The 23,350-nt window shown below is 42.3% G+C and overlaps 1 protein-coding gene across 5 annotated transcripts in view; it reads left to right on the top strand.

Annotated features, from left to right (window-relative positions):
* Positions 1-23,350, top strand: part of kiaa0825 (KIAA0825 ortholog) — a 415,583-nt gene that overhangs the window by 204,052 nt on the left and 188,181 nt on the right. For 4 of the 5 annotated variants that reach the window (XM_067982847.1, XM_067982842.1, XM_067982843.1 and 1 more), the window contains 2 exons: positions 2,268-2,423; positions 4,539-4,633. In XM_067982847.1, coding sequence (XP_067838948.1) covers positions 2,268-2,423; positions 4,539-4,633 — 251 coding nt within the window. The remainder of the gene's footprint in view (positions 1-2,267; positions 2,424-4,538; positions 4,634-23,350) is intronic. The other variant, XM_067982846.1, reaches the window with a different exon arrangement.

Below are 23,350 nucleotides of genomic sequence, written 5' to 3'. Positions count from 1 at the left end.
AACTTGGCTATCAATTTCTGTTCGACGATTTTGCGTTGTCGTGTGTCTCGAAGGCCGCCTTGGAGAACGCTTACCCGAAGATCGGTGGCTGAATGTCCTTGACTGCTAAAGTGTTCCCCAACTGGGAGGGAACCCTCCTGTCTGGCGATTGTTGCGCGGTGTCCGTTCATCCGTTGTCGCAGATGAACGGACATTGTTCTATGACTATATATGCGGTAATTTTCAAGGAATCCGACACTCACCTGACGAAGGGGAAAGCCTCCGAAAGCTTGTGATTTTCAAATAAAACTGTTGGACTATAACCTGGTGTTGTAAGATTCCTTACATCTCTCTGGCTTTGTAATCTGACCCTTGTGTATTCAGTATACTGGGATGTACTGTTTTCCGTGGCTAACCTGTCTGAACACCAACGACACCTTTGATTGGTGTGATTGTGTCCCAGCCTAATATAAGATAGGTGATTTGAGAACCTTTCACTCACTCACCTGACGAAGGAGATAATCTCCGAAAGCTTGTGATTTTCAAATAAAACTGTTGGACTATAACCTGGTGTTGTAAGATTCCTTACATTTGTCCACCCCAGTCCATCACCGGCATCTCCACATCCTAGTCACTCTAGACCAACGGTATATTTTAATCAAATTTATTTTACAGAACAGAATGCAATTATCCTTCTGGAAAAAGCTACTCTACATTTGGTGCTTAGTAGTCATCTGCTATTTCAGAGAGAATCTTCTAACCCACATAACCTCACTCAATGTATTTCAGGCACCTTTAGTTTTACCTTGCTATGGCTCAGTGGTAGCACTCTCACCTCTGTGTTAAAAGATTGTGGGTTCAAGTCCCACTCCAGTGACTTGAGCACAAAATCTAGGTTGATACTCCAGTACAATACTAAGGGAGTGCTGCACTGTTCTGATGTGCTGTCTTTAGGATAAGCCCTCTCAGGTGGACATAAAAGATCCCATGGCACTATTTCATAGAAGAGCAGGGGAGTTCTTCCCATTGTCCTGGCCGAAATTCGTTCCTCAACCAACATCACTAAAACTGATTATCTGGTTATTATCACATTGCTGTTGGTGGGACCTTGCTGTGTGCAAATTGACTGCCGTGTGTCTTAATTACAACAGTGACTACACTTCAAAAATACTTAATTGGCTGTACGGTGCTTTGGGACATCCTGAGGTCGAGAAAGGTGCTATATAAATGCATGTCCTTCTTTCTTTCTTTGATTTGCTTTCATGGGCATTAAACATTTGTGGACACCAACTGCTTCAGATCTTGGTTGCTTTTTTCCTTCACTTCAATTTTTCTTCAGTAGTATATCGGTACACTGTCTACTGCTTCCCTGGTCTTCATCTTTGACTCTGCTCTGAGAAAGGGCATCATTTCAGATAAATAGAGTACCTCTTTCCTGGATTCAGGCTGTCCATGAACATTGCTATTTACTTTTGCTGAATTCTAAATATCAGCAGCAATTACAAACAGACTCAGCTCGTCAAACAAGAGAACAAATTGTCACTTACTTTCAAAACAATTCCACAGTTCAAAATCTTTCTAAATGTTCTTACCCTAGGAAAACATGTAATCAGAGGATTACCTTTGTAGCCAGACTATGTAAAAAATGTTGCTCGCTCCAATGAAATACTGCCTGCCAATTAGATTCTTATTAACTTTCCCTACATGGAATTAATACAATGTAGCAGTTAAACTGTTGGTTCAAACAATTATAGCACCCTTCCTTTTCCAAAGCATGGATTTCTGAACACAATACAAGCTTATAAAAGTGAAGAATTATAATTGCATTTGAATCTATTAAAACAGTCTAACTACAAAAAATAGAAGTGATTCATCTGTTAATTCCAACGCATTTTGCAAACTACATCTTGTGTGTCCTCATTTACAGATATGTTGTGCTTTTTCTGGGGGATTCCAGCACAGCTGATAGCAGTTTAGTTTTATTTTAAAAGGATCAAAAGGCGAATATTTTGAAAGCTTCTAAGGATAACCAGTATGCAAAAGGTTAAAGTCTGTTATTTTTCTTCTCTGAAGACTGAGGAGCTTAAGTTTTGCACTTGTTGGTAATAGTGATATTAGTATGCCTATAAAGTTATATTGAATACTTCATTTACTGGAATTTTAAAAAAGCTTTGAAAAGCACTAGACTTTAGACAGATTTGTTTGAAAATAAACCACTAGTACATGCAAGTGCGTTCATTCCACTATTTTTTGGTTCAACATTAATATTTTCTCCTTTTCACCTTTAGGATTGGCTGAAGGGACAAATTTCTTCTCACAAATTTTCAGATGAAAAAGGGGCTCCACAGAGGCCTTGGCAACTTACTTTGCAAGGTTTTCAGCAGACTTTGATGTTTAACCCTTTGCATGTTTTTAACCATATTGGCTCTAGTAACTTTGACCAGGTAAATGTACAGTAGAACTAAAACATGCATAATTTTTATTGGTTTCTTATTTGTTAATTATTTTAACAAAGTTGTTTTTTTTTAATACATTTGTGATTTTCTTGCCATATCTTTTTTTTTGCCTCAAGTCTGCCTGGTCTCTGGTGCCAGATCTGTCCACTGACCTCTGAAAACAGCCCTTTCAGTTGTCTCTTAAGAGACATAAAGTACCACCTAGATAGGATATAGCGCCGGATTTTCACTCCACTCTGTAAGGCGATGACATGCCCTCTTCCCGGTGTCTTTCCACACAGGAAATAAATGAAGTAGGAAATCTAATTTGCATCCTTCCAACCTCATGGTAATGCCTATTGGTGCTCAATGCTCAGCAGCACCATTCAACTTCAATTGTCTATTATTTGAAAACATAGAGCTTGTTGTTGATTAGGTTACGTATACTGGCTTAGTACAAAGAGGAGAAGAGTCAATTCTCTGTTAACTCTCAATTGTCCATAGGAGATTCTTACCAACATACAACCTCCTTTAACCAGGAGGATGGTTAGTCTGAGCTCATGGCTTCCCCATGACAGCTATTAATACCATTCTGTCATCAGCTGAGAGGAAATGCATTTGCAGAAGGGGCACGCCATCTATAGCAAGAAAATTCATTCTTAGTGTGGCATTTAGTGACCTGCCGGCAACTAATTGAACTCATTCCCAACAATGGCTTGACAGCATTAATAACTAGCAGTCTGGGAATTCAAACTAATAACTGTGTATTGTTTTGCACCTGTGGTATTGAGCCAAATTTGTAACACTTTGTAACTTAGTGCATTCATATATTGAATAAAAAATTTGTGAAAAAAAGTGGTAAGGGGGACTTCTGAGTCCCAAATGTCCTTGGGTCCAGTGGCACACTCCAATCATGTCACATCAAAGCGTGGCATAATCGCTTAAAGTTAGGTTGGGACTGGATTACACGGAGTCCCAGCAAAGGCTGTTAACTTCTGTCAGAGTTGGGCATGGGTGGAATCTCCGCCTGCTCCAAACAGGACCCATGGCTTTGAAAGGTGTGAGGCTGAGGGGAAGGATTTTCCACATCAGGAAATTCCTCTTCCCTGGCTGCCCTGTCACCCAGCGACCTAGATGCTGTATGAATCCAGCTTACAGGTTAGTTAAGTGGTGGTAGTGGGGTTCACTCGGGTTCCATAGCAAGGTTCGTGACCTGAATGGAGTAATTAAAAATTTTGACCAACTCTCCTGTAAAATGGGGCTGATATTCATTGAAGCTTGCACTTTTGGGAGTGCCCACCAGCAGGCCCCCCCACCCCAAGCAGCTACTGGCACCACATTTCCTATTTCCCCTACCCCTACTCCTGCCTCATGCAGCCCATACTGATGGGGAAGCCCAGCAAAGAAATGTAAATATGTTGACCTCACCCTGATCCTGATACTCTGGTGGGGTCAGAAGCGCAGGTCACTAGCCCCTGCTCTGCTGCACTTACACTAGTAGAGCAAGGCCAAGGATTTTTGGCACCCTATTTTTTAATATTCTGTTTTTGTGAGTGCAGATTTCTGTTGGAAGTACAAAAGGGTAAATCATCAATCCTGCACTCCCATAGAAGAGCTATGTTCAAAGGGCTACAACACTGTAGCATAAATTGTCCAATCCATATTCCCTTTGAGTGTGGCTCCCCTCTGGGGGTGTAGATCAATGAATTTGCAAGTAATCATACCGTTGAGCCTAATTTTTCCGTAAGGTTTTTTTGTTTTACTATTTCTAAAAAATATGTCCACAAACTTCTTTGCCTAAATTACAGTGATTTAAAAAAAAAACTCAGAGACTACCCATAAAAGTGGGTGGGCAAAATAGCATTGAGGTCTGAAAGAACAGCAACAACGAAAATTGGTTTAGCTTTTTATAAATAATGACTACATCCTCAAATGGATTTATAAATTAATTGTCATCTTATTGGAATAAAAACCTCTTCTGTGTGCATGATTGATGTCTTCTGCCTCAGCCCTTGTTGAAGACCCCCTCCTTCTTATTTAGTCCATCACAACTGGAGCTGTAATTCACTGATCATATTAACTCTGATTAATAACTAACAATACCTTATTTTCATTTATCAACAGTCAGCTATAACTGAGTGGAATTGGGATTGGTCAAAAGTGCTGCATAGTAATCTGGGACTGAGTCAATTGACCTTCAGGGCACTGCTAGCAAACAGGTAATAGCTTCTTTTCAGAACTGACTGTCATGTTCAGTTTGTACCTTATTTTATTATACATCCTCATGTGGCATTTCTCCAAGAAATAAATGCTTGTGTCATTTGCGCAGCAACGCTATTTCATAAATCTGATCATAACAATATAAAGTTTGCAAAAAAATGCATTTATGTTCTTTTTTCTGTACGATATTTAGTTTATCAATTCATGTTTTAATTAAGGAACTCTGGAAATATGTGCGATTTAAAAATATTTTTCTTGGATATTTTACTTGCCCAGCACCTTAATTTTGCTCCCTGTTCTTCATTTTACATTAATCTAAACATGCTCATTTATCTAAACATGCTTATGTGTTTAGTGTTCCCTCTTTCCATTTTACTGGAAATGGTTGCTTCTTGCGCTTTGGTCTCTGATTTTCCCAGTTTGTAATTAGCTGACATTCTACGATCTATATTGCATTCTTTTCTCTTCATGCAATGTACAGTACATACTGAATGGTATCTAAAGGAAGACAAACGGTTGGTCTGCGTCTGCAGTAAAATAGATTTTACTGTCTGCTCCTTTCTACCATTCTCGCTAAGTTCCACAAAATTCATAAGGCGTGATTTTCCCTTTTCCTGGCTACAGTACTAATCCTAGTGGAAATTGGGTTGTAGTACAGCTGAGTTTCTTTTTTGCGGCAGTGTTCTCCCCTGAATTGAGGAATGTTGCACATTGTATTTCGTATAAGGCAGCCAAAAAGATAACGCAAAAGATTGGGAATATGATTTTGTTATAAAAGTGAGATGGAGAAAACATACTTAAGATTCTGTAGAGAAAATCGACATGGGAGCTATGATAGTGTTATGAACATTTTTGACTCATAAGATGGATATCACATTAAATTCCTCAAGCAAAAAAGTCAGCTTTTTGAAACCAAAGATCACATTCATACCCAATGGTGAAAAAAAAGAAACCCTGGAGGCAAAACAAAATAATCTCCTAGGTGAAGAGGGGTGGTAAAGACTCGATGAATTCATGTGAGTTTTCATAGCTTACACATAATGACCAAGGAGAAACTAAAAGTAATAAATTCCACCAAAAGGATCCTTATACCTCCCAATGGCTAATTCCACCTGAGAACGCTGAGCCACTTGCTGACCTTTGAGAACCGTTACATAGAAAGAAGTGCTTTAAGCCGAGAAAGAAGGAATGAAGACTAAGATTATGCAATTTCAAGTTGCTTTGAATTATTTTACTTACCTCTTTAACAAACATCTGACATTTGATTTACATTTTATGACCCCATATAAATTTCCAGCTTTTGAAATGCAACTGTTTCTTAAAACTATATTATTCTGAAAACTGTTTTAGATTCATGCCAAAGTACATGAACTCATAGTTTGCAATAATACTAAGGCAGCAACAAAGCTCATTAAGTTTGATATACCAGTACAACTTACCAGTAGGATAGTCTATGGCATTGTGATGTCTGAGGACCAGCTCATATAGTTAGTCCAAAGAATTGTTCGCCAGGTGTAACAAGTTCAGGCTCTCATTCTACTGATGTGCCTTTTTTTAAATTCTGGTACAAGATTAACTGCAAACTTCTTCCATTCTTCATTCTGATCTGAGGAGTAACTGGGAGAACTCATTGCCTCCATGTGGACCTCAAGAGGATTAGTTCTGGGTGAGGAACCAGGTGAATCATTTGGGCTAGAGCACCATCCAGACAAGGGCATTCTGAGGTCTTTCTGAAAGAGTTATCTACTTTTAAATTAATTTTTTCTTTAAGATATTATTGTATGATAGATTTGTTGAAGAAACTGGCCATAATTTGTGTATCTTTACAACTTAGTGATTGATCTTCCATATTCAGTTTCTGGTTGTACAAAATTTAAGGTTTGACAGACTACATACTAATTTAGTGATTTGCAGGAAAAAGTGAGGTTTTGAGTACGGTCATCATCCAGACTGGAATGAATCTCATTCAGATGGGTTTAAATACATGCAAGAACTAATCTTCTTATAGGAGCCTGACAGTCTGGCCTAACACACCTTAAAAGCTGTGAGACTGGAATTTGTGCCATCAGTATGGTACTGAGCAGCTGCAAGTTTTGGCCCAGTCTGGTTATGGACAACTGAGTAGTTTTGTGCCTTGACTATCAGAATGCGACATTTGTTATTGCCAATTTGACAGATCAATGCTCCCAGGGCGTCCATATTTTTTAAAAATTCTATCCGTGCAGTCCAAAGAACATTAGGAGAGTTCTTACTCAGCTAGTTCTTCAGTCAATCATTGAAATTCTGTGCTATCTTCCCACTCTAAGCTAATTAAGGATTCACTGTACAGTCTTCAAAAAAAAACTTTCAGGATATGTTTAAACAAATATTTCAAAACATTGGTGAATAAAATATAATTCTAAAATTCAGTTCTATTCTGTACCCTTTGTGTTGTTTCATATAGTTTCTGGTATTCAGTGATCTTTTTCTTGATTATCCCTTAATAGGGTACCACTAAAGAGGTACAATTTGACTTTGGGAAGATAAAAAGCAATATAGGAAACAACACTATAGCTCCAATTCTCCAACCCATGCTCTCATTGAGCAAGGCTCTGCACTTGAGTGTAAAATTGCTGAATTTATTCTGTAGCTGATTTTTTTCCCCCTTAGAACTTCTATTTTCATAGCAGGTATAAGCATCCCAGGAGCCTAATTTTAAAAAATGGATTTGTCTCTTTGTAAACTGAACCATGACCCCATGATGTGAATATAATGCTGTGGAGAATATATTCTTTGTTGGCCACAAAGAGATGGCAGATTATCAGGGAACTTTATTGCAGTTTACTCAAAAACTGGCTGAGATATCTCAAACGCATCCCAGAGGTTCTCTTAGTTACACCTGTAGTGCACCAATGAACCTAATACTTTTCCTCAGGAACTTGTATGAAATTACAATCAGAGTCATCAGCCATAGCATTAGGGCATAAACCTATATTCTCTCACCAGTCATGCCCATTGAAGGATGTATCCAATAAGGGCTGGAACAAAACAGAAGATTTCAAATGAGATCTAGACTAATCAAGTTTGGCACCACATAGTAGCTGTTCATAGAATTAAATCCTTGTGGATTTTAGAAAAAAAACTCTGACTTTCTCTGGGGTCAATTTTCGGATGGCCGAGCGGGTGCGTTCGTGGCGGGGGGGCCTCCTAAAATTGGGGATTCCCGGAGCCCGGGTCCGGAGCCCGGCTCCAACCCACCCACTTCTGGGTTCCCCAATGATGCGAATCGGTGCGCGCACAGCCCCCGCATGCGGGACTCCCACCGGCGATCAGAGCCAGTGGGATCCCACTTAAGATCATTATCTGGGTACTTCAGGTCGTTAACAGACCTCATTAGTTGGAGATTTTAGGAGGATTTGGATTTTGGACTACCCAGAGCGTGTTTCCCATGTTGGGGGAAACGTTCCCTGTTTAAACAGACGTGTTGCAGCCAGCTGCAAAGGTCCATTTAACAGGTGCCGGGTAAACCCTTGTTCATTGCAGCAGGGCATTCTGTCACCTCAGACAAAGTTTTGCCTGCCACACTGTTGCCTCCACACTCCAAATTATTAAATCATACCCTAAACTCTGCTGTCCAAACACATTTACCTACTTTGTGGACCTCCTCACACTCACACCGTCAGGATGTGGGGGGGTGTCCATTGCTGCATTCATCACTCCATTGGAGGACGAGCATCATCACCAGCCTCGCCAGGCATGCCGTCCACCTCCGCCACGTGTAGCTACACAACACAGTGCTGCGCAACAGGCACCTGCACAAAGTAGTCGTGCAACTACACATAGACCCACCGTAGGGTGACCCAATGGGTAGCATCAGGGGTGTTCATGGAGAACCTCATGAAAGGGCATTATTGCACAAGCCAGTCAAGAATGGCCAAGACATGGCAGCAGTGGTGACAATATAATATGTAATGTGAGTTGATCAGAAATCAAATATAAGTAAAAACCATGACAAACCCTCAAACACCCTTGTGCATCCCCTTCATGCTCACGACATGTTTGCCTTACGCTTCCTACTACACATATGTGATGCATGCCCTGCGGCTGCAGCACAGGTAGTGGCAGATTGGGTGAGGCTGACCGTGAAAGAGATGCATGAGAGGGTGAGTATGAGACAGAGCCATGAGATTGTATGAGGATTGGGTTGAGTGGTAGTGGTGGGATGAGTACTGGCGAGGTGAGTAAGTGCAGGTAAGATGAGGATGAGCTTTGAGTGGGTGTGAGGAGTGATGTGATAGAGTAGTGTTGGCAGTGCAGAAGGAGATGTGGGGTGGGGGCGGTGATGTGGCAGACGGAGTGCAGGGGAATGAGTAAGTGTACTCACTTCGGCTGACCTACTTAGGTCATTGAAACACCTCCTGCACTGTATGCAAGTGCGTGATATGTTGGTGGTGCAGGTGACCTCCTCTGGCACCTCGAGCCAGGCCTTCGTGGTGGCAGAGGCAGGCCACTTCCTCCCGTCCGCCGGGGAGAAGGCCTCTGTCCTCCCCCTCCTCCTCACCCCATCCAGTAGGACCTGGAGTGAGGCATCATTAAACCTAGGAGCAGCCTTCCCCTTGGGCTGCTCCATGCTGTAATTTTGGTTCCTTTCTGCAGCATCAGTCAGTGGCGGACTGCCTCTTTAAATAGGGCTCCTTCAGCTGACAGCCTATGATGCGGGTGCGCAGTCCACCCGCTGCACAGCTTTCCAGCTCGAAATCCGGAAGCCAAGGTAAGTGGCTTCAATTTACTTACGATCGCGTGGGGAATCCACCGATTTTACTGGGTGGGTTACCCACGCGCCCAGCGGACCCCCCTGCTGGCAACCCGCCTTCCTCCTAATATCAGGCCCTCTGAAGGCAAATTCACTTCCACGTGTTTAATCAGTTGCACCAAGGCTTCTGAGAAAACCAGCAATGGTATGAAAGTCTTACTGCATTTATATGCTGTTGGAGCTCCTGGGTTAAAAGAATGTAATATAACAACTAGTTGACTCACATTAGCTAATTAACTAATACATCTATGTACAGTAGGTTAGCTGCTACCAGAGAAGTCCAGTTTGAGATTTGAAGAAAAATCATAGAGGTTGAAAACCATTGTAAAATTCAATACTAAAGGCAAGGTTGTATTTCCACTGGCTTCAATTCTCCATCCTTGACAAGTCAACACATTAACATTTTTTTTCTTAGTGTAAATCTTAGAGTGAGAGCTAAAAAACAAACTCTAGTGGTCTAGATAAATATGCAACAAAGATATAAACTGAGAAATTACTTTTGCTGACATTAGTAGACAAGCACTTAATTTATTTATGTAATATCCCAGAGGTATTAACCCTTTTAAAATAAGCAGGTTAACACCTGTGTTAAAATGATGGACACACGAATTTGATAGGAGTATGTTAAATATTCATGCATAATATTGCCAAAAGTCATTTCTAGGCTATGGTCTCAGCCCTATCTTCTAATGCAGATATAATTATTTGTTAAAGGAACCTGTGGCTAAGACTATTGAAACTCAGTTTAATTGATGCTAAGTTTTAGTACTGAATGACAGGCTAAATGACTTTGTACAGTGTCAATATTAACAAAGTTATCCCAATTAATAATGATTATTGACCATTTATTGATTCCATGGTGTTATTTACTGGCAACAAAGACGTGGTAAGCAGAATTTTTTGCAGTTCGAAATATGCACATGCCTAACTATATGATAAAAGAAAATTGTATTCAACCAATATAAAATAATATAGGCATTTATATATCAAAATGAAAATGAGCCCATAATAGTTTGCAGTGAAAAGAACTAAAATATAGTTTTTTTAAGAAGTTATTTCACAGTGGGGATTTACTGATCTCACTTGACACTAATTATCAGCATTTATCTTAAAACTAAACAAAAATTGCACCACTAAAATGGGTGATAATGCATGAGTGCACAGAAACTAGTAAACAAAGATCCTCAAATTGCTCACGTTATTGAAAAACAAGTGAATGATCTTATTCAGGGTTGAGAAGTACAACCCTGGATAAATTCATTCATTCTTTTTAACAGCACAACAGAAATGCAAAGCCTAGGCAGAGAGGATCAAAGCTGTCTAGATGTAAATGCAGATCAAAATATTCCCTCTTTTTTTCAGCCACTATGTCAGAAGAATAATAATTTGTATTTTCAATGTCAAGCGCCGTGTCCGCTGTCTGTCATTGGTCACATCTTGACTCGAGTAGAAAGGCAAACACAGACAGAGAGGGATTTCATTGTAAATCCTCTGATCTGAAAAAAAATGTTTTGATGAAAATGTAAAGAAAGACAATTTTGAAACCAGATAAAATTGGTTATGGGATATGGTATTTGTTGAAAAATAGGAACTCTTCACTTGAAATGATGCAGTTGTGTCTTAGTTATCTTTTTGTTTGAATGGGGCTGTTTTACCAATAACCTGTCTTGCTATTTTAGCACAAGCTATGATTTGGGGATTTTCCCAATGCTGAGCATCCAGTTGGAATTTATTTTTTCTCTGGGAAGGTTCTATTTACTTTATACCCGTCATAGTTCCTAGCTGGCCTCCTAATGGCAATGCTTACAAGTAATTTGGGTCTCGAGCACAGTTGTGATGTTCAGCAACTAATCCAGCATGTTCCTTTAAGGCCACTACTTGAGATTTACTTGCAGAGAAGTGTTCTCAAAAGGTCCTAAGATTAGTCAGATTTTAATTATTGTTTAATGAGAGAAATTTACAGATTACTAGGTGCTTGTACATTACTGGTCAGAAAAAAATAAGGTTAATTTTCCAGCTAAGTGCTTCTGTTGAGAAGCCTCACATGCCGGCACGGAATACCAAATATTCAGAGGCGCAGCACACGACCTTCTGACAAAAATACCTGGAAAGTCACAAACAGTGCATGCCTCAGTTTCCAATATATGCTCTGACCCCGCGAGCCTTCCCTCCAGAACCGTGAAGTTGGAAAAATCATAGCTTCTTTCTTTTTTTTAATACTTTTAATATCTGAAATGTGATAAACACTCTCAGAACCTTTCTATAAACTAGCAGATCTTTCTTGGCATTGCTCATGGTGAATTGAAGGATACACTATTTTATAACTGGGGTATAATGCCCAATGCATTATTGTCAGGGCCACTGATTTATGGTGGCTGAATAAATCAAATTTAGTTTTTATTGCACAGTATTGTGATATTTTTACTGGTGTTTTGGGTACTGAATTCCACAATTCTGTCCATTTTGCTGTGAAAACCATGGGCTCGATTTTCGCACCCGCGATCGGGTGCGTTCATGGCAGGGGGGTTGTGAAAATCCGGGATTCCTGGGGCGGATCTGGAGCCCGGCTCCAACCCGCCCACTTCCGGGTTCCCCAGTAACGCGCTGACATGCGCGCGCAGCCCCGGCATGTGGGACTCCCACTGGCAATTAAAGCTGGCGGGGTGCCACTTACATTACTTAAACAGGTACTTCAGGTCGTTCACAGACCTGATTGACCTGATATTTTAGGAGGGCTGGGATTTTGAAATTAACTGAGACTGTTTCCCGTACTGGGGGAAACACTCCCAGTTCAAATGGACGTGTTGCAGCCATCAGCCTGTGGCAGCTGCAAAGGTCTATTTGACAGGTGGGGGGGGAGACCTTCACTCAATGCAGGAGGCCACTCAGTCACTTTGGACAAAGTTTGGCCTCCACCACCCTCCCCCAACAATAAAATTCACAAACTTGCACACTTACCTCCAGACACATTTACCTACCTTGCGGACCCCCTCAAATGTACATCTTCTGATTGGGGGCCTCCGTAGCTGCAGTCATGACCTCCTCGGAGGGCGAACAACATCACCAGCCTCGCTGGCCACGCCGTCCATCTCTGACGCGTGGAGCTCCACAACACAGTGCTGTGACACATCCACCTGCACAACAGGAGGGAGGGCAACCGCAGAGAGAGATGCATCGCAGAGGGCACTACCCTCGCCACAGGGTCTACAGACCGAGCCTCAGCTTCCTGGACCTCTCTGAGCAGCAGTGCACACGGAGGCTCAGAGTCACTCGACATGTAGTCGTGGACATCTGCAGCCTCCTTCATGCCGAGCTGCTCCCGGCTGGCCCGAGCACCATCTTCTTACCTGTTGCTGTCAAAGTCACACTGCCCTCAACAACTTCTCCTCTGCATCCTTCCAGGGTGCAACCGGGGACATCGCCGACGTGTCTCGGTCATCTGCACAAAGGAGCCCTGCAAATACACCTACACCCACTCTGCAGTGACACAATGGGTGGCATCAGTTGTGGGTCTTCATAGTGATCCTCAGGAAAGGGAATTATTGCACAAACCAGACGAGATTTGCAAAGACGTGGCAGTAGTGGTGACAATATAATGTGTAATGTGAGTTGATCAGAAATTAAATATAAGTAAAAACCATGACAAACCCTCAAACACCCTTGTGCATCCCCTTCATGCTCACGACACGTTTTCCTTACGCTTCCTACTACACATATGTGATGCATGCCCTGCGGCTGCAGCACAGGTAGTGGCAGGTTGGGTGAGGCTGACCGTGAAAGAGATGCATGAAAGGGTGAGTATGAGATAGAGCCGTGAGATTGTATGAGGATTGGGTTGAGTGGTAGTGGTGGGATGAGTACTGGCGAGGTGAGTAAGTGCAGGTAAGATGAGGATGAGCTTTGAGTGGGTGTGAGGAGTGATGTGATAGAATAGTGTTGGCAGTGCAGAAGGAGATGTGGGGTGGGGGCGGTGATGTGGCAGACGGAGTGCAGGGGAATGAGTAAGTGTACTCACTTTGGCTGACCTACTTATGTCATTGAAGCGTCTCCTGCACTGTATGAAGGTGCGTGATACGTTGGTGGTGCTGGTGACCTCCTCTGCCACCTCGAGCCAGGCCTTCATGGTGGCAGAGGCAGGCCACTTTCTCCCGCCCGCCGGGGAGAAGATCTCTGTCCTCCCCCTCCTCCTCACCCCATCCAGCAGGACCTGGAGTGAGGCATCATTAAATCTGGGAGCAGCCTTCCCCCTGGGCTGCTCCATGCAGTAATTTTGCCTATTTTCTGCTCCTCCAGCTGACAGGCTATGATGCGGGTGCGCAGTCCACCCGCTGCGCAGCTTTCCAGCGCGAAACCCGGAAGCCAAGGTAAGTGCCTTCAATTAGGCTGCGCTCGCGTGCGGAGCACCCTGAATTCACTGGGTGTGTTACCCACGCGCCCAGTTGACCACCCGCTGCCAACCCACCTCCCTCCTAATATCGAGCCCCTAATTAGCTAGTAAATGAGCATACAGCAAACAACTTGCAGCTAAGTTGAGATCGTGAAGTTTACGTGGCTGCATTTTAGGCACGCATGTGCTTTGCACGTGGCCTCAATCAAGGCATAACAGATTGAGAAGAAACTCTTTGTGATATGCATACTTTGTTCATCGATATGCATAGGGAAATGCTGGATAACCTTACTGGGTAGATTTTCTGATGCTGCCAAAGTTTTTCCTCGTCTGCTTCCACGTCTTCTGGATGTTGGGGTAATTTTCTGACTTCACACTGCTGACATGGAGTCTAACCTGTGGGGGGCACCTATCTGAAATTCAGACAAGCCCTGCTGCACACAATTTACTGATTATTCACTTAAATCGTTGGAAAATCATGTGCAGCGTGCACACAAATTACCAATATACGCTTCAGGCAGGGGAGGTTCTATGCCATGAGTGCAAAGTCGGCAAATTACCCCTTTTTTATGACCTACTCCCATGCATTTTGGACGGCACTCCTGTCGAAGGGTACCATTATCTAACAGCAGATGCATTTGCGAATTGAGTTTTTTGTGTGCGCTGAGCCATTTTTAAACAAATTCAAGCACTTTTGCCTCATTCATCCTTTTGTGCTGCAATTTGCTTCTCTTTAATGCACGGATGCAGCTCTTTAACTACTGCAGATATGGAGTGCAGGAGGATATAATTGAGAGGAGCAGAAAGTACGGGAGTAGCAGCTGAGTGGAGCATAAAGCACTTGAGAAGCGGCTGAGAGGAATATAAAGCCGGTGAGAATAGCTGAGCGGAGGAGAAAGCGTTGGAGTAGTGGCTGAGAGTAGCAGAATGCATGGGAGTAGTGGCTGAGAGTAGCAGAAAGCACGGGAGAAGTGGCTGAGGGGAATGTAAAGCGCAGGAGAAGCAACTGAGAGGAGCACAAAGCCTGTGATAAGTGGCTGAGAGGAGAATGAAGCATGGGGGAAGCAGCTGGGAGGAGCAGAAAGCGCAGAAGTGGCTGAGAGGAGCAGAAAGCACAAAAGAAGTGGCTGAGAGGAGCACAAAGAGCGGGAGAATTGGCTGAGAGGAATATAAAGCACGGGGAAGGGGCTGAGAGGAGCAGAAAACCCGAGAGTAGTGACTGAGCGAAGCATGAAGCTTGGAAGCAGGACCTGAGAGCACAAAGCGTGGGAGAAGCAGCTGAGAGGAGCATAAAGCGCGGAAGAAGGGGCTGAGAGCACAAAGTTCAGGAGAAGCGCCTGAGCAGAGCACAAAATGTGGGAGAAGCAGCTGTCGGGAGCAGAAAGCACGAGAGTAGCGGCTGAGCGGAGCACAAAGCCCGAAAGAAGTTGCCGAGAGCAGCATAAAGCTTGGGAGAAGCAGCTGAGAGGATCATAAAGCATGGGAGAAGGGGCTGAGAGGACCGGAAAGCACGGCAGAAGTGGCTGAGTGGAACACAAAGCCTGGTAGAAGTGGTTGAGAGGAATATAAAGCTTGTGAGGAGCATAAAGCGCGGGGTAAGTGGCTGAGTAGAGCACAAAGTGCAGTTGAGGAGGCTGAGCGAAGTGTATAGTGTGGGAGAGGCGGCTGGGAGGAATATAAAGCCGGTGAGAAGCAGCTGTGTGGAAAGCTCGGGAGTCGTGGCTGAGAGGAGCAGAAAATGACTGGGATGAGCATAAAGGCATAAAGTGTGGGAGAAGCACCTGAGAGGAGCAGAAAGCGCTTGAGAAGCGGCTGAGAGGAATATAAAGCCGGTGAGATGCAACTGAGAGGTGCAGAAAGTACAGGAGTAGTGACTGAGAGGAGCTTAAAGTGCGGGGGAAGCAGCTGAGCGCAGTATAAAGCGCGGGAGATGTGGCTGAGTCCAGCTCAAACGCGGGAGAAGCAGCTGAGCAGAGCATTAAGTGTGAGAGACACAGCTGAGAGGAACACAAAGCCCTGGAGAAGCGACTGAGCGGGGCATAAAGCCCGGGAGAAGGAGCTGAAAGAAGCAGAAGTGTGGGAGAAACGGCTGAGAGAAGCAAAAGATCGGTAGAAGCAGTTGAGAGGAGCACAAAGCATGGGAGAAGGGGCTGAGAGGAGCGTAAAGCGCGGGGGAAGCAGGCGATCGGAGCAGAAAGCTTGGGAGAAGCGGCTGAGAGGAGCATGAAGCGTGGGGGTAGTGGCTGAGAAGAGCAGAAAGCAGCTGAGAGGAGCACAAAGCTTGGGAAAAGCGGCTGAGAGGAATATAAAGCATGGGAGAAGCAGCTGTGAAGAGCATGAAGCATGGGAGAAGCGGCTGAGCGGAGTATACAGCACGGGAGAAGCAGCTGAGCCGAACATACAGCACGGGAGATGCGGCTGAGTGCAGCACAAATGCGGGAGAAGCAGCTGAGCGGAATATAAAGCGCGGGAGACGCGGCTGAGAGGAGCACAAACGTGGGAGAAGCGGCTGAGCGGAGCATAAAGCTTGGGAGAAGCGGCTGAGAGGAGCAAAATGCGGGTGATGGCCATAAAAAAGGCAAATCAAACACTGGGGTTTGTTGCTAGAGGGATAGAATTGAAAAGCAGAGATGTTATGTTAAACTTGTATAGAACCTTGGTTAGACCACACTTGGAGTATTGTTCACAGTTCTGGTCTCCATATTATTGAAAGGATATAGAGGCATTGGAGAGGGTGCAAAAAAGATTCACAAGGATGATACCAGAACTGTGAGGTTATATTTATCAGGAAAGGCTGAACAGGTTGGGGTTCTTTTCTCTGGAAAAGAGAAGGCTGAAGGGTGACCTGAGAAAGGTCTTTAAGATAATAAAAAGGTTTGATAGGGTCGACATAGAGAAAATGTTTCCACTTGTAGGGTAGTCCAAAACTAGAGATCATAAATATGAAATAGTCGCTAATAAATCCAATAGGGATTTCAGGAGAAACTTCTTTACCCAAAGAGTGGTAAGAATGTGGAACGCAATACTGCAAAGAGTAGTTGAGGCAAATAGCATAGATGCATTTAAGGGGAAGCTAGATAAGCAGACAAAGGAGAAATGAATAGAAGGATATGCTGATAGGGTTAGATGAAGTAGGGAGGGAGGAGGCATGTGTGGAGCATAAACGCCTGCATAGACTAGTTGGGCCGAATGTCCTGTTCCTTTGCTGTAGTTTTGATGTAACTTGATGTTTTCCACCCTCTACAGTGAGTTCCTGGCTGAAAGTCAAATCCAGAACAGAGCTTGTTACGAATTCGAAATAAGACCAACCCTGGAAGACTTGATGTGGCCAGATGTTCTCGATTTGCATCAGCACAAATCTCCCAGTCCTCTAGTCTCACTGCTGGAAAATGTATCCTCATGTGAGTCACTGCTGTTTGAATGGAGTAAGCAGCAAAAACTGAGCAGAAAAATGGTTTACAATTTTACACAGACACACAAATTTACAGCTAATTTAGTTTCTCATTAATTAATATACCTGCACATATTTATTCTTGTACAACTTGGACATAATTGGTTTCTTACATATTTGTGAGCACTTTTAGTTACACTATTATTCAATTACCAGTGTGATTTAACATTTTTTTTTAGCAACTTTTTGTTTGTTCCCTGGTATTATAGCAGATTATCCTGGTACGTATATTCAGCTATCTAAGTTTTTCACCATAACCCTCTGTACCATAAAAGGGGAGAAGAGTTATTGCTGTATTCGTATCTGTCCATCATCCATCTGTGGACAGTTAATTTGCACCCCAATGTCTTTTTACTAGAAGTTTACCAAAGTTAAAATAATGTTCTTTACTAACCATTGAGGTAGTTCATTTTTAGACCGTATTGCTCCAATGAAACTCAGTATGGTGGCTGTTACTGTCATTTTCACTTTCACTGTCACCTCGATAACTTAAGATATACTGTATTTGATGGATTTGCAGAAAATTCAATATCTACATTTATCTTATTGTGTGCATTACTTTCAAAAATACATCACCCTGGTGAAATTCAAGGTAGATGTCTATGCTACATTGTTTTTAGTATCACCAAAGTAATTTGAGAAATCTTTAACAGATTTATATCAAATTCAATATAGAGTAGATGTTTCTTAAATCAAGAATTTATACAGTGGCACAAAGCTGCTGAAAGTAATTTTTTCCACATTAAAGTAGCAAAGACCCTTAAAAGCTCTGGAGTTAGTATAGTCTACAAAAGGTTAATGGAATATATAAGTTACGTTTTTCCAGGGCGGATGCCATGTGCAGCTCCGAACTGAGATAGTTGAAAATAAATTCAGTTCGTCCCCTATGAGTATGTTCAATATTATAATATTTTCCCCTACATTCATTTATCCCCTTCTCCCTCCTCTTCACGAGTGACTCATGTTGGGGTGTGGTTCCACTGGCTTCAGTGACCCTATAGTACTTTGTTCAAGTAACCATTCTTAATGGGTAATCTCAGACAGGAGGTGTCACAGGCTATTTAGTTGTTTTCCATCACAGCATTCCAAATCTGACCTCCACGCAACTTCCACACTCTCTTCCACCAGGAGTTATTGAATCAGTCGCAGGATTCCTGGCTGATTTTTTTCTCCTCCCTAGCACAAGGATACTGAGGCTGATCACAAATTCTCCCACTGCTTCCCACCCTAAGATTAGATAACTGATTGCACCTGGAACTTTCCTTGTCTGTACATCTCAGTACACCACCAGATGAGGAAAAAAAATCAAGCACTAATTCAAACTAATAGGATAGGCGGAAATAATGGCCCTTAATTTCCGCAAGGATTGTTCTGACCTTCAGCCATACCTTCGGCAGGAGACTGGCAATTCCCTAGAGAAACAACCATTTTCAATCAGTTAAGCCCTATCTCCAAGGGCTCTGACAATCTCCCACTGAAGTCCTGGCAACAGATTGGGAGAACCCCACAAAAGTTCAGGACCAGTATTTTTTTCAAATGCATACGTAACATAGCAGATTCACTGAAGAGGAAACTACTGTTTCCATCACTGTAGTTTTGAGATTGCTGAGACAGAGAAAGGCTGAAGCATTGTTTCATGTGGTGTGTGCTTTTTCTGCCAGTACAATCAATCTGAATTACTGAAAACAGAGTTACAACTGCAGGCACCTATAACCATACAACCATGTTACTGAAATCTTCTTGTGCTATCTGTAATACAAAGTCACCAAAAATCCAATATATTTATTTTCTACCCCTGCCGAGTTTACCATGATGGGGTTTGAACTCATAACTTCTGGGTTTCTAGTCCCATACCATAATTGCTACACTACCATACCCTAATGATTTGGTCTTATCATGCTTCCTGTATTTTGTAATTCCTGCCTCAATTGCGTTGATTCATACTCGTAACTGTTTTATATGGGCGTCCAGGGTTCCTAGATGCTTTTTGAGAAGGTACAAAAGCAATTTTATTAGCCTAGATTCAACGTTAACACGTACAATCAGAAGTTTATCTCTCAATCGCTTTTGTTGTTGCCAAAAATGTTGTCATCTGCCTTTATACTATGAGCTGAGGGGCTACCATTACCATTACCCCATCCCATTTCTGACTTTCCTATTGGGAATTCCTCTCTCTCTTTGCTTCTTTAAGGAGACGAGGAGCAACGGGCTGGCCTGGCATCCACCTGGCTGTACCTCGACGCCAGACTATAAGAAGGAGAGGGCCTCCAACCTGCATTTTACTGAGGAACTTTAGTTTCCAACTGAAATCAGTTATTTCACAGCACCTCTGGCACCGGCTGGAGGTGTAAAGGGTATTGCGCGGCCTTCTGGGTAAGTATTTTAAGCACTTTAACACAGTGAGAGGGAGGTTATTGTAAGTGGCAGACATGCTTCATTGAGTTCATTCTTGGAAAGTGTGGCTGGTTCCTCTTACCTTGCCTGACCTAGTAAGGTCAATAAACTTCTTTCTGCAGTGCATTCCTGCACATCAAGCAGTTATATTAGCACTGGTTATCTCCTTTCATTACCCCTGTGCTGCTCTTGTTGGGGTCCTGTGCCGAACAGGGCCGCTCTCCTCTGTCTGACATACTCAAGTAGCACCTCCACAGTGGCATCAGGGAACTTGAGGACATTCTCTTTAAACAATACTTTCTGCTCTGCTACAAATCCCTCTTTTTGTGGATGCCTGACCCTTTAAGCTGCCGCAGGCCTTTGATTCCTGCAGCAGCAGCAGCACACTAATTCTTGCCTTCCAATGCTTTGAATGAAGGTCTTCCAATACTGAGAGCTTCATACTTTGATTAAGCTAACACCTGAAATAAGAGTGTGGTGAGCTCACTTTAGGTTGGGAAGGTATGAATCATATCCTATGCTACCCCTGCCTGGTATTTTGCCCAAGTAGAAAATCTAAGCTTAAAAGTATGAAACAAGAAAAAGCCACCTCTTTCCATTTAATCATGTTAAATGTCATGGTTTGCCCCCAATTTATTTAATCTATTTAGGAAAGCAAATAATCACAGGAAAACCTTCCAGCAAGAGAATCTACGCTGGGGAAAACTGAAGTGGAATGGATTTTGCTGTAGCATAAATGTATGAATTTGACCTTGTGTGCTTTTTATCAGAGAATCATAGAAAGGTTACAGCACGGAAGGAGGCTATTAGGCCCATCGAGTCCGCGCCAGGATCATTTTTTTTCTTGCTAGTATCAAACAAACACATGTTAATATCCACCGAACACATCTTTTATAGCTGGATGCTTAATTTGTGCAATGTTTCTCTTTGCTGGAAAATCTTATTTTAGATTTGGTCCATTCAAATTAAACTGAGTATCCCCAGATTTCACTGTTGGCGATGATAGCAGATGAACACTTAACATGTTTGTATAACATTCCTTTTTCTGTTATTTTAGTGAGCTATTAACCCATTGAAAATAAGCAGGCTTAAATTAATAATTACTTTTCTTAATTCCTTATCTGCCTCAGCTCTCTATCCCCATTTTCTTCTTCAATTAGTTAGTCCTCCAACCACTGTTTTGCTTAGCAGTTTTTTTAGCATCAGAATTGATGTACTGCTGAAGACTTTTCATTCTGCTCCATCACTCTGACCATCTAATGCATGAAAATAGAAGAAAAAAAGTCCTGAACACAAACCGGCAACCACTATACCTTCTGCACATATTACATTTAATGGTATTGGAGGTTCAAACTTGAGTTACGGCCTGCAGCAATAAGAATATAAGAACATGAGAAATAAGAGCAGGAGTAGGCCAGAAGGCCCCTCGAGCCTGCTCCGCCATTCAATAAGATCATGGCTGATCGTCGACCTCAACTCCACTTACCTGCCTTATCCCCATATCTCTTGATTCCCTTAGTGTCCAAAAACCTATCGATCTCAATGTTGAATATACTCAACGACTGAGCATCCTCTAGGGTAGAAAATTCCAAAGATTCACAACCCTTTGAGGGAAGAAATATTTCCTCATCTCGATCCCAAATGGCCGAACTCTTATCTTGCGACTATGACCCCTAGTTCTAGACTCTACAACTAGGGGAAACAGCCTCTCAGCATTTACCCTGTCAAGCCCGCTAAGAATTTTATATTTTTCAACAAAAGCACCTCTCCTAAACTCCAGAGAATTCTACTCAGTCTCTCCTCAGAGGACAACCCTCTCATCCCAGGAATCAATCTAGTGAACCTTCGTTGTACCCCCTCTAAGGCAAGTATATCCTTCCTTAGGTAAGGAGACCAAAACTGTGCACAGTACTCCAGGTGTGGTCTCACCAGAGCCCTATATAATTGCAGCAAGATCTCCTTACAATTAGACTCCAACCTCCTTGCAATAAAGGCTAACATACCATTTGCCTTTCTAATTGCTTGCTGTACCTGCATGTTAACTTGCTGTGATTCGCGGACAAGGACATCCAAATCCCTCTGAATACCAATGATTCTTAGTCTCTCACCTTTTAAAAAAAATGTTGCTTTTCTATTCTTCCTCCCAAGGTGGATAATTTCACATTTCCCCACATTATACTCCATCTGCCACTTTCTCGCTCACTCATTTAACCTGTCCATATCCCTTCGCAGCCTCTTTGCGTCCTCCTCACAGCTTACTTTCCCACCTAGCTTTGTATCATCAGCAAACTTGGATACATTACACTCGATCCCTCATCTAAGTCATTGATATATATTGGAAACAGCTGAGCCCCAAACACTGATCCTTGCGGCACCCCACTAGTTACAAACTGCCAACTCGAAAATGACCTGTTTATTCCTACTCTCTTTTTTGTCCGTTAACCAATCCTCAATCCATGCTAATATATTACCCCCAATCCCATGAGCCCTAATCTTGTGTAACAACCTCTTCTGTGACACCTTATTGAATGCCTTTTGAAAATCCAAATATAGTACATCCCTGGTTCGCCCTTATCTACTCTGCTTACACCCTCAGAAAATTCTAATAGATTTGCCAAACACGATTTCCCTTTCATAAAATCATGTTGACTCTGCCTAATCATATTATGATTTTCTAAGTGCCCTGTTATTATCTTTAATAATAGATTCTAGCATTTTCCCTACTTCTGATGTCAGGCTAACTGGCCTATAGTTCCCTGTTTTCTCTCTCCCTACTTTCTTGAATAGTGGGTTTACATTTGCTATCTTCCAATCCACGGGGACCATTCTAGAATCTAGGGAATTCTGGAAGATCACAACTAATGCATCCACTATCTCTGCAGACACTTATTTTAAAACCCTAGGTTGTAGGCCATCAGGTCCAGAGGATTTGTCGACTTTTAGTCCCATTAATTTCTCCAATATTTTTTCTTCACTAATCTTAATTACTTTAAGATTCTCACTCTCATTAGACCATTTGTTCCCCACTATTTCCGGTATGTTTTTTGTGTATTCTACTGTGAAGACTGATACAAATTATTTGTTTAACGTCTCTGCCATTTCCTTATTCCCCATTATAATTTCTCCTGTCTCTGCCTCTAAGGGACCAGCGTTTACTTTCGCTAATCTCTTCCTTTTTACATACTTGTTGAAGCTCTTACAGTCTGTTTTTATATTTCTTGCTAGTTTACTCTCATATTCAATTTTCTGCCTCTTTATCAATTTCTTGGTCATCCTTTGCTGATTTCTAAAACCCTCCCAAACATTAGGCTTACTACTCTTTTTGACAAAATTGTAAGCATCTTCTTTTAATCTAATACTATCCTTGACTTCTCTAGTTAGCCACAGTTGGATCACTTTTCCTGTGGAGTTTTTATTCCTGAAGGGAACGTATATTCATTGAGAATTATGAATTATTTCTTTAAATGTTCGCCATTGCGTATCTACTGTCCTATCTTTTTAATCTGATTTTCCAATCTACCTTAACCAACTCGCCCCTCATACCTACGTAATTGGCTTTGTTTAAATTTAAGACCCTAGGTTTGGACTTAACTACATAACTCTCAAACAAATATGAAATTCTATCATATTATGATCACTCTGCCCCAGAGGATCCTTAACTATAAGATTACTAATTAACCTGTCTGATTATA

The sequence above is a fragment of the Heptranchias perlo genome, chromosome 4 (genome assembly GCF_035084215.1).
Source record: "Heptranchias perlo isolate sHepPer1 chromosome 4, sHepPer1.hap1, whole genome shotgun sequence".
NCBI lineage: Eukaryota > Metazoa > Chordata > Chondrichthyes > Hexanchiformes > Hexanchidae > Heptranchias > Heptranchias perlo.
The sequence above is the reverse complement of the archived record's forward strand: the minus strand, read 5'-3'. Positions and strand labels throughout refer to the sequence as shown.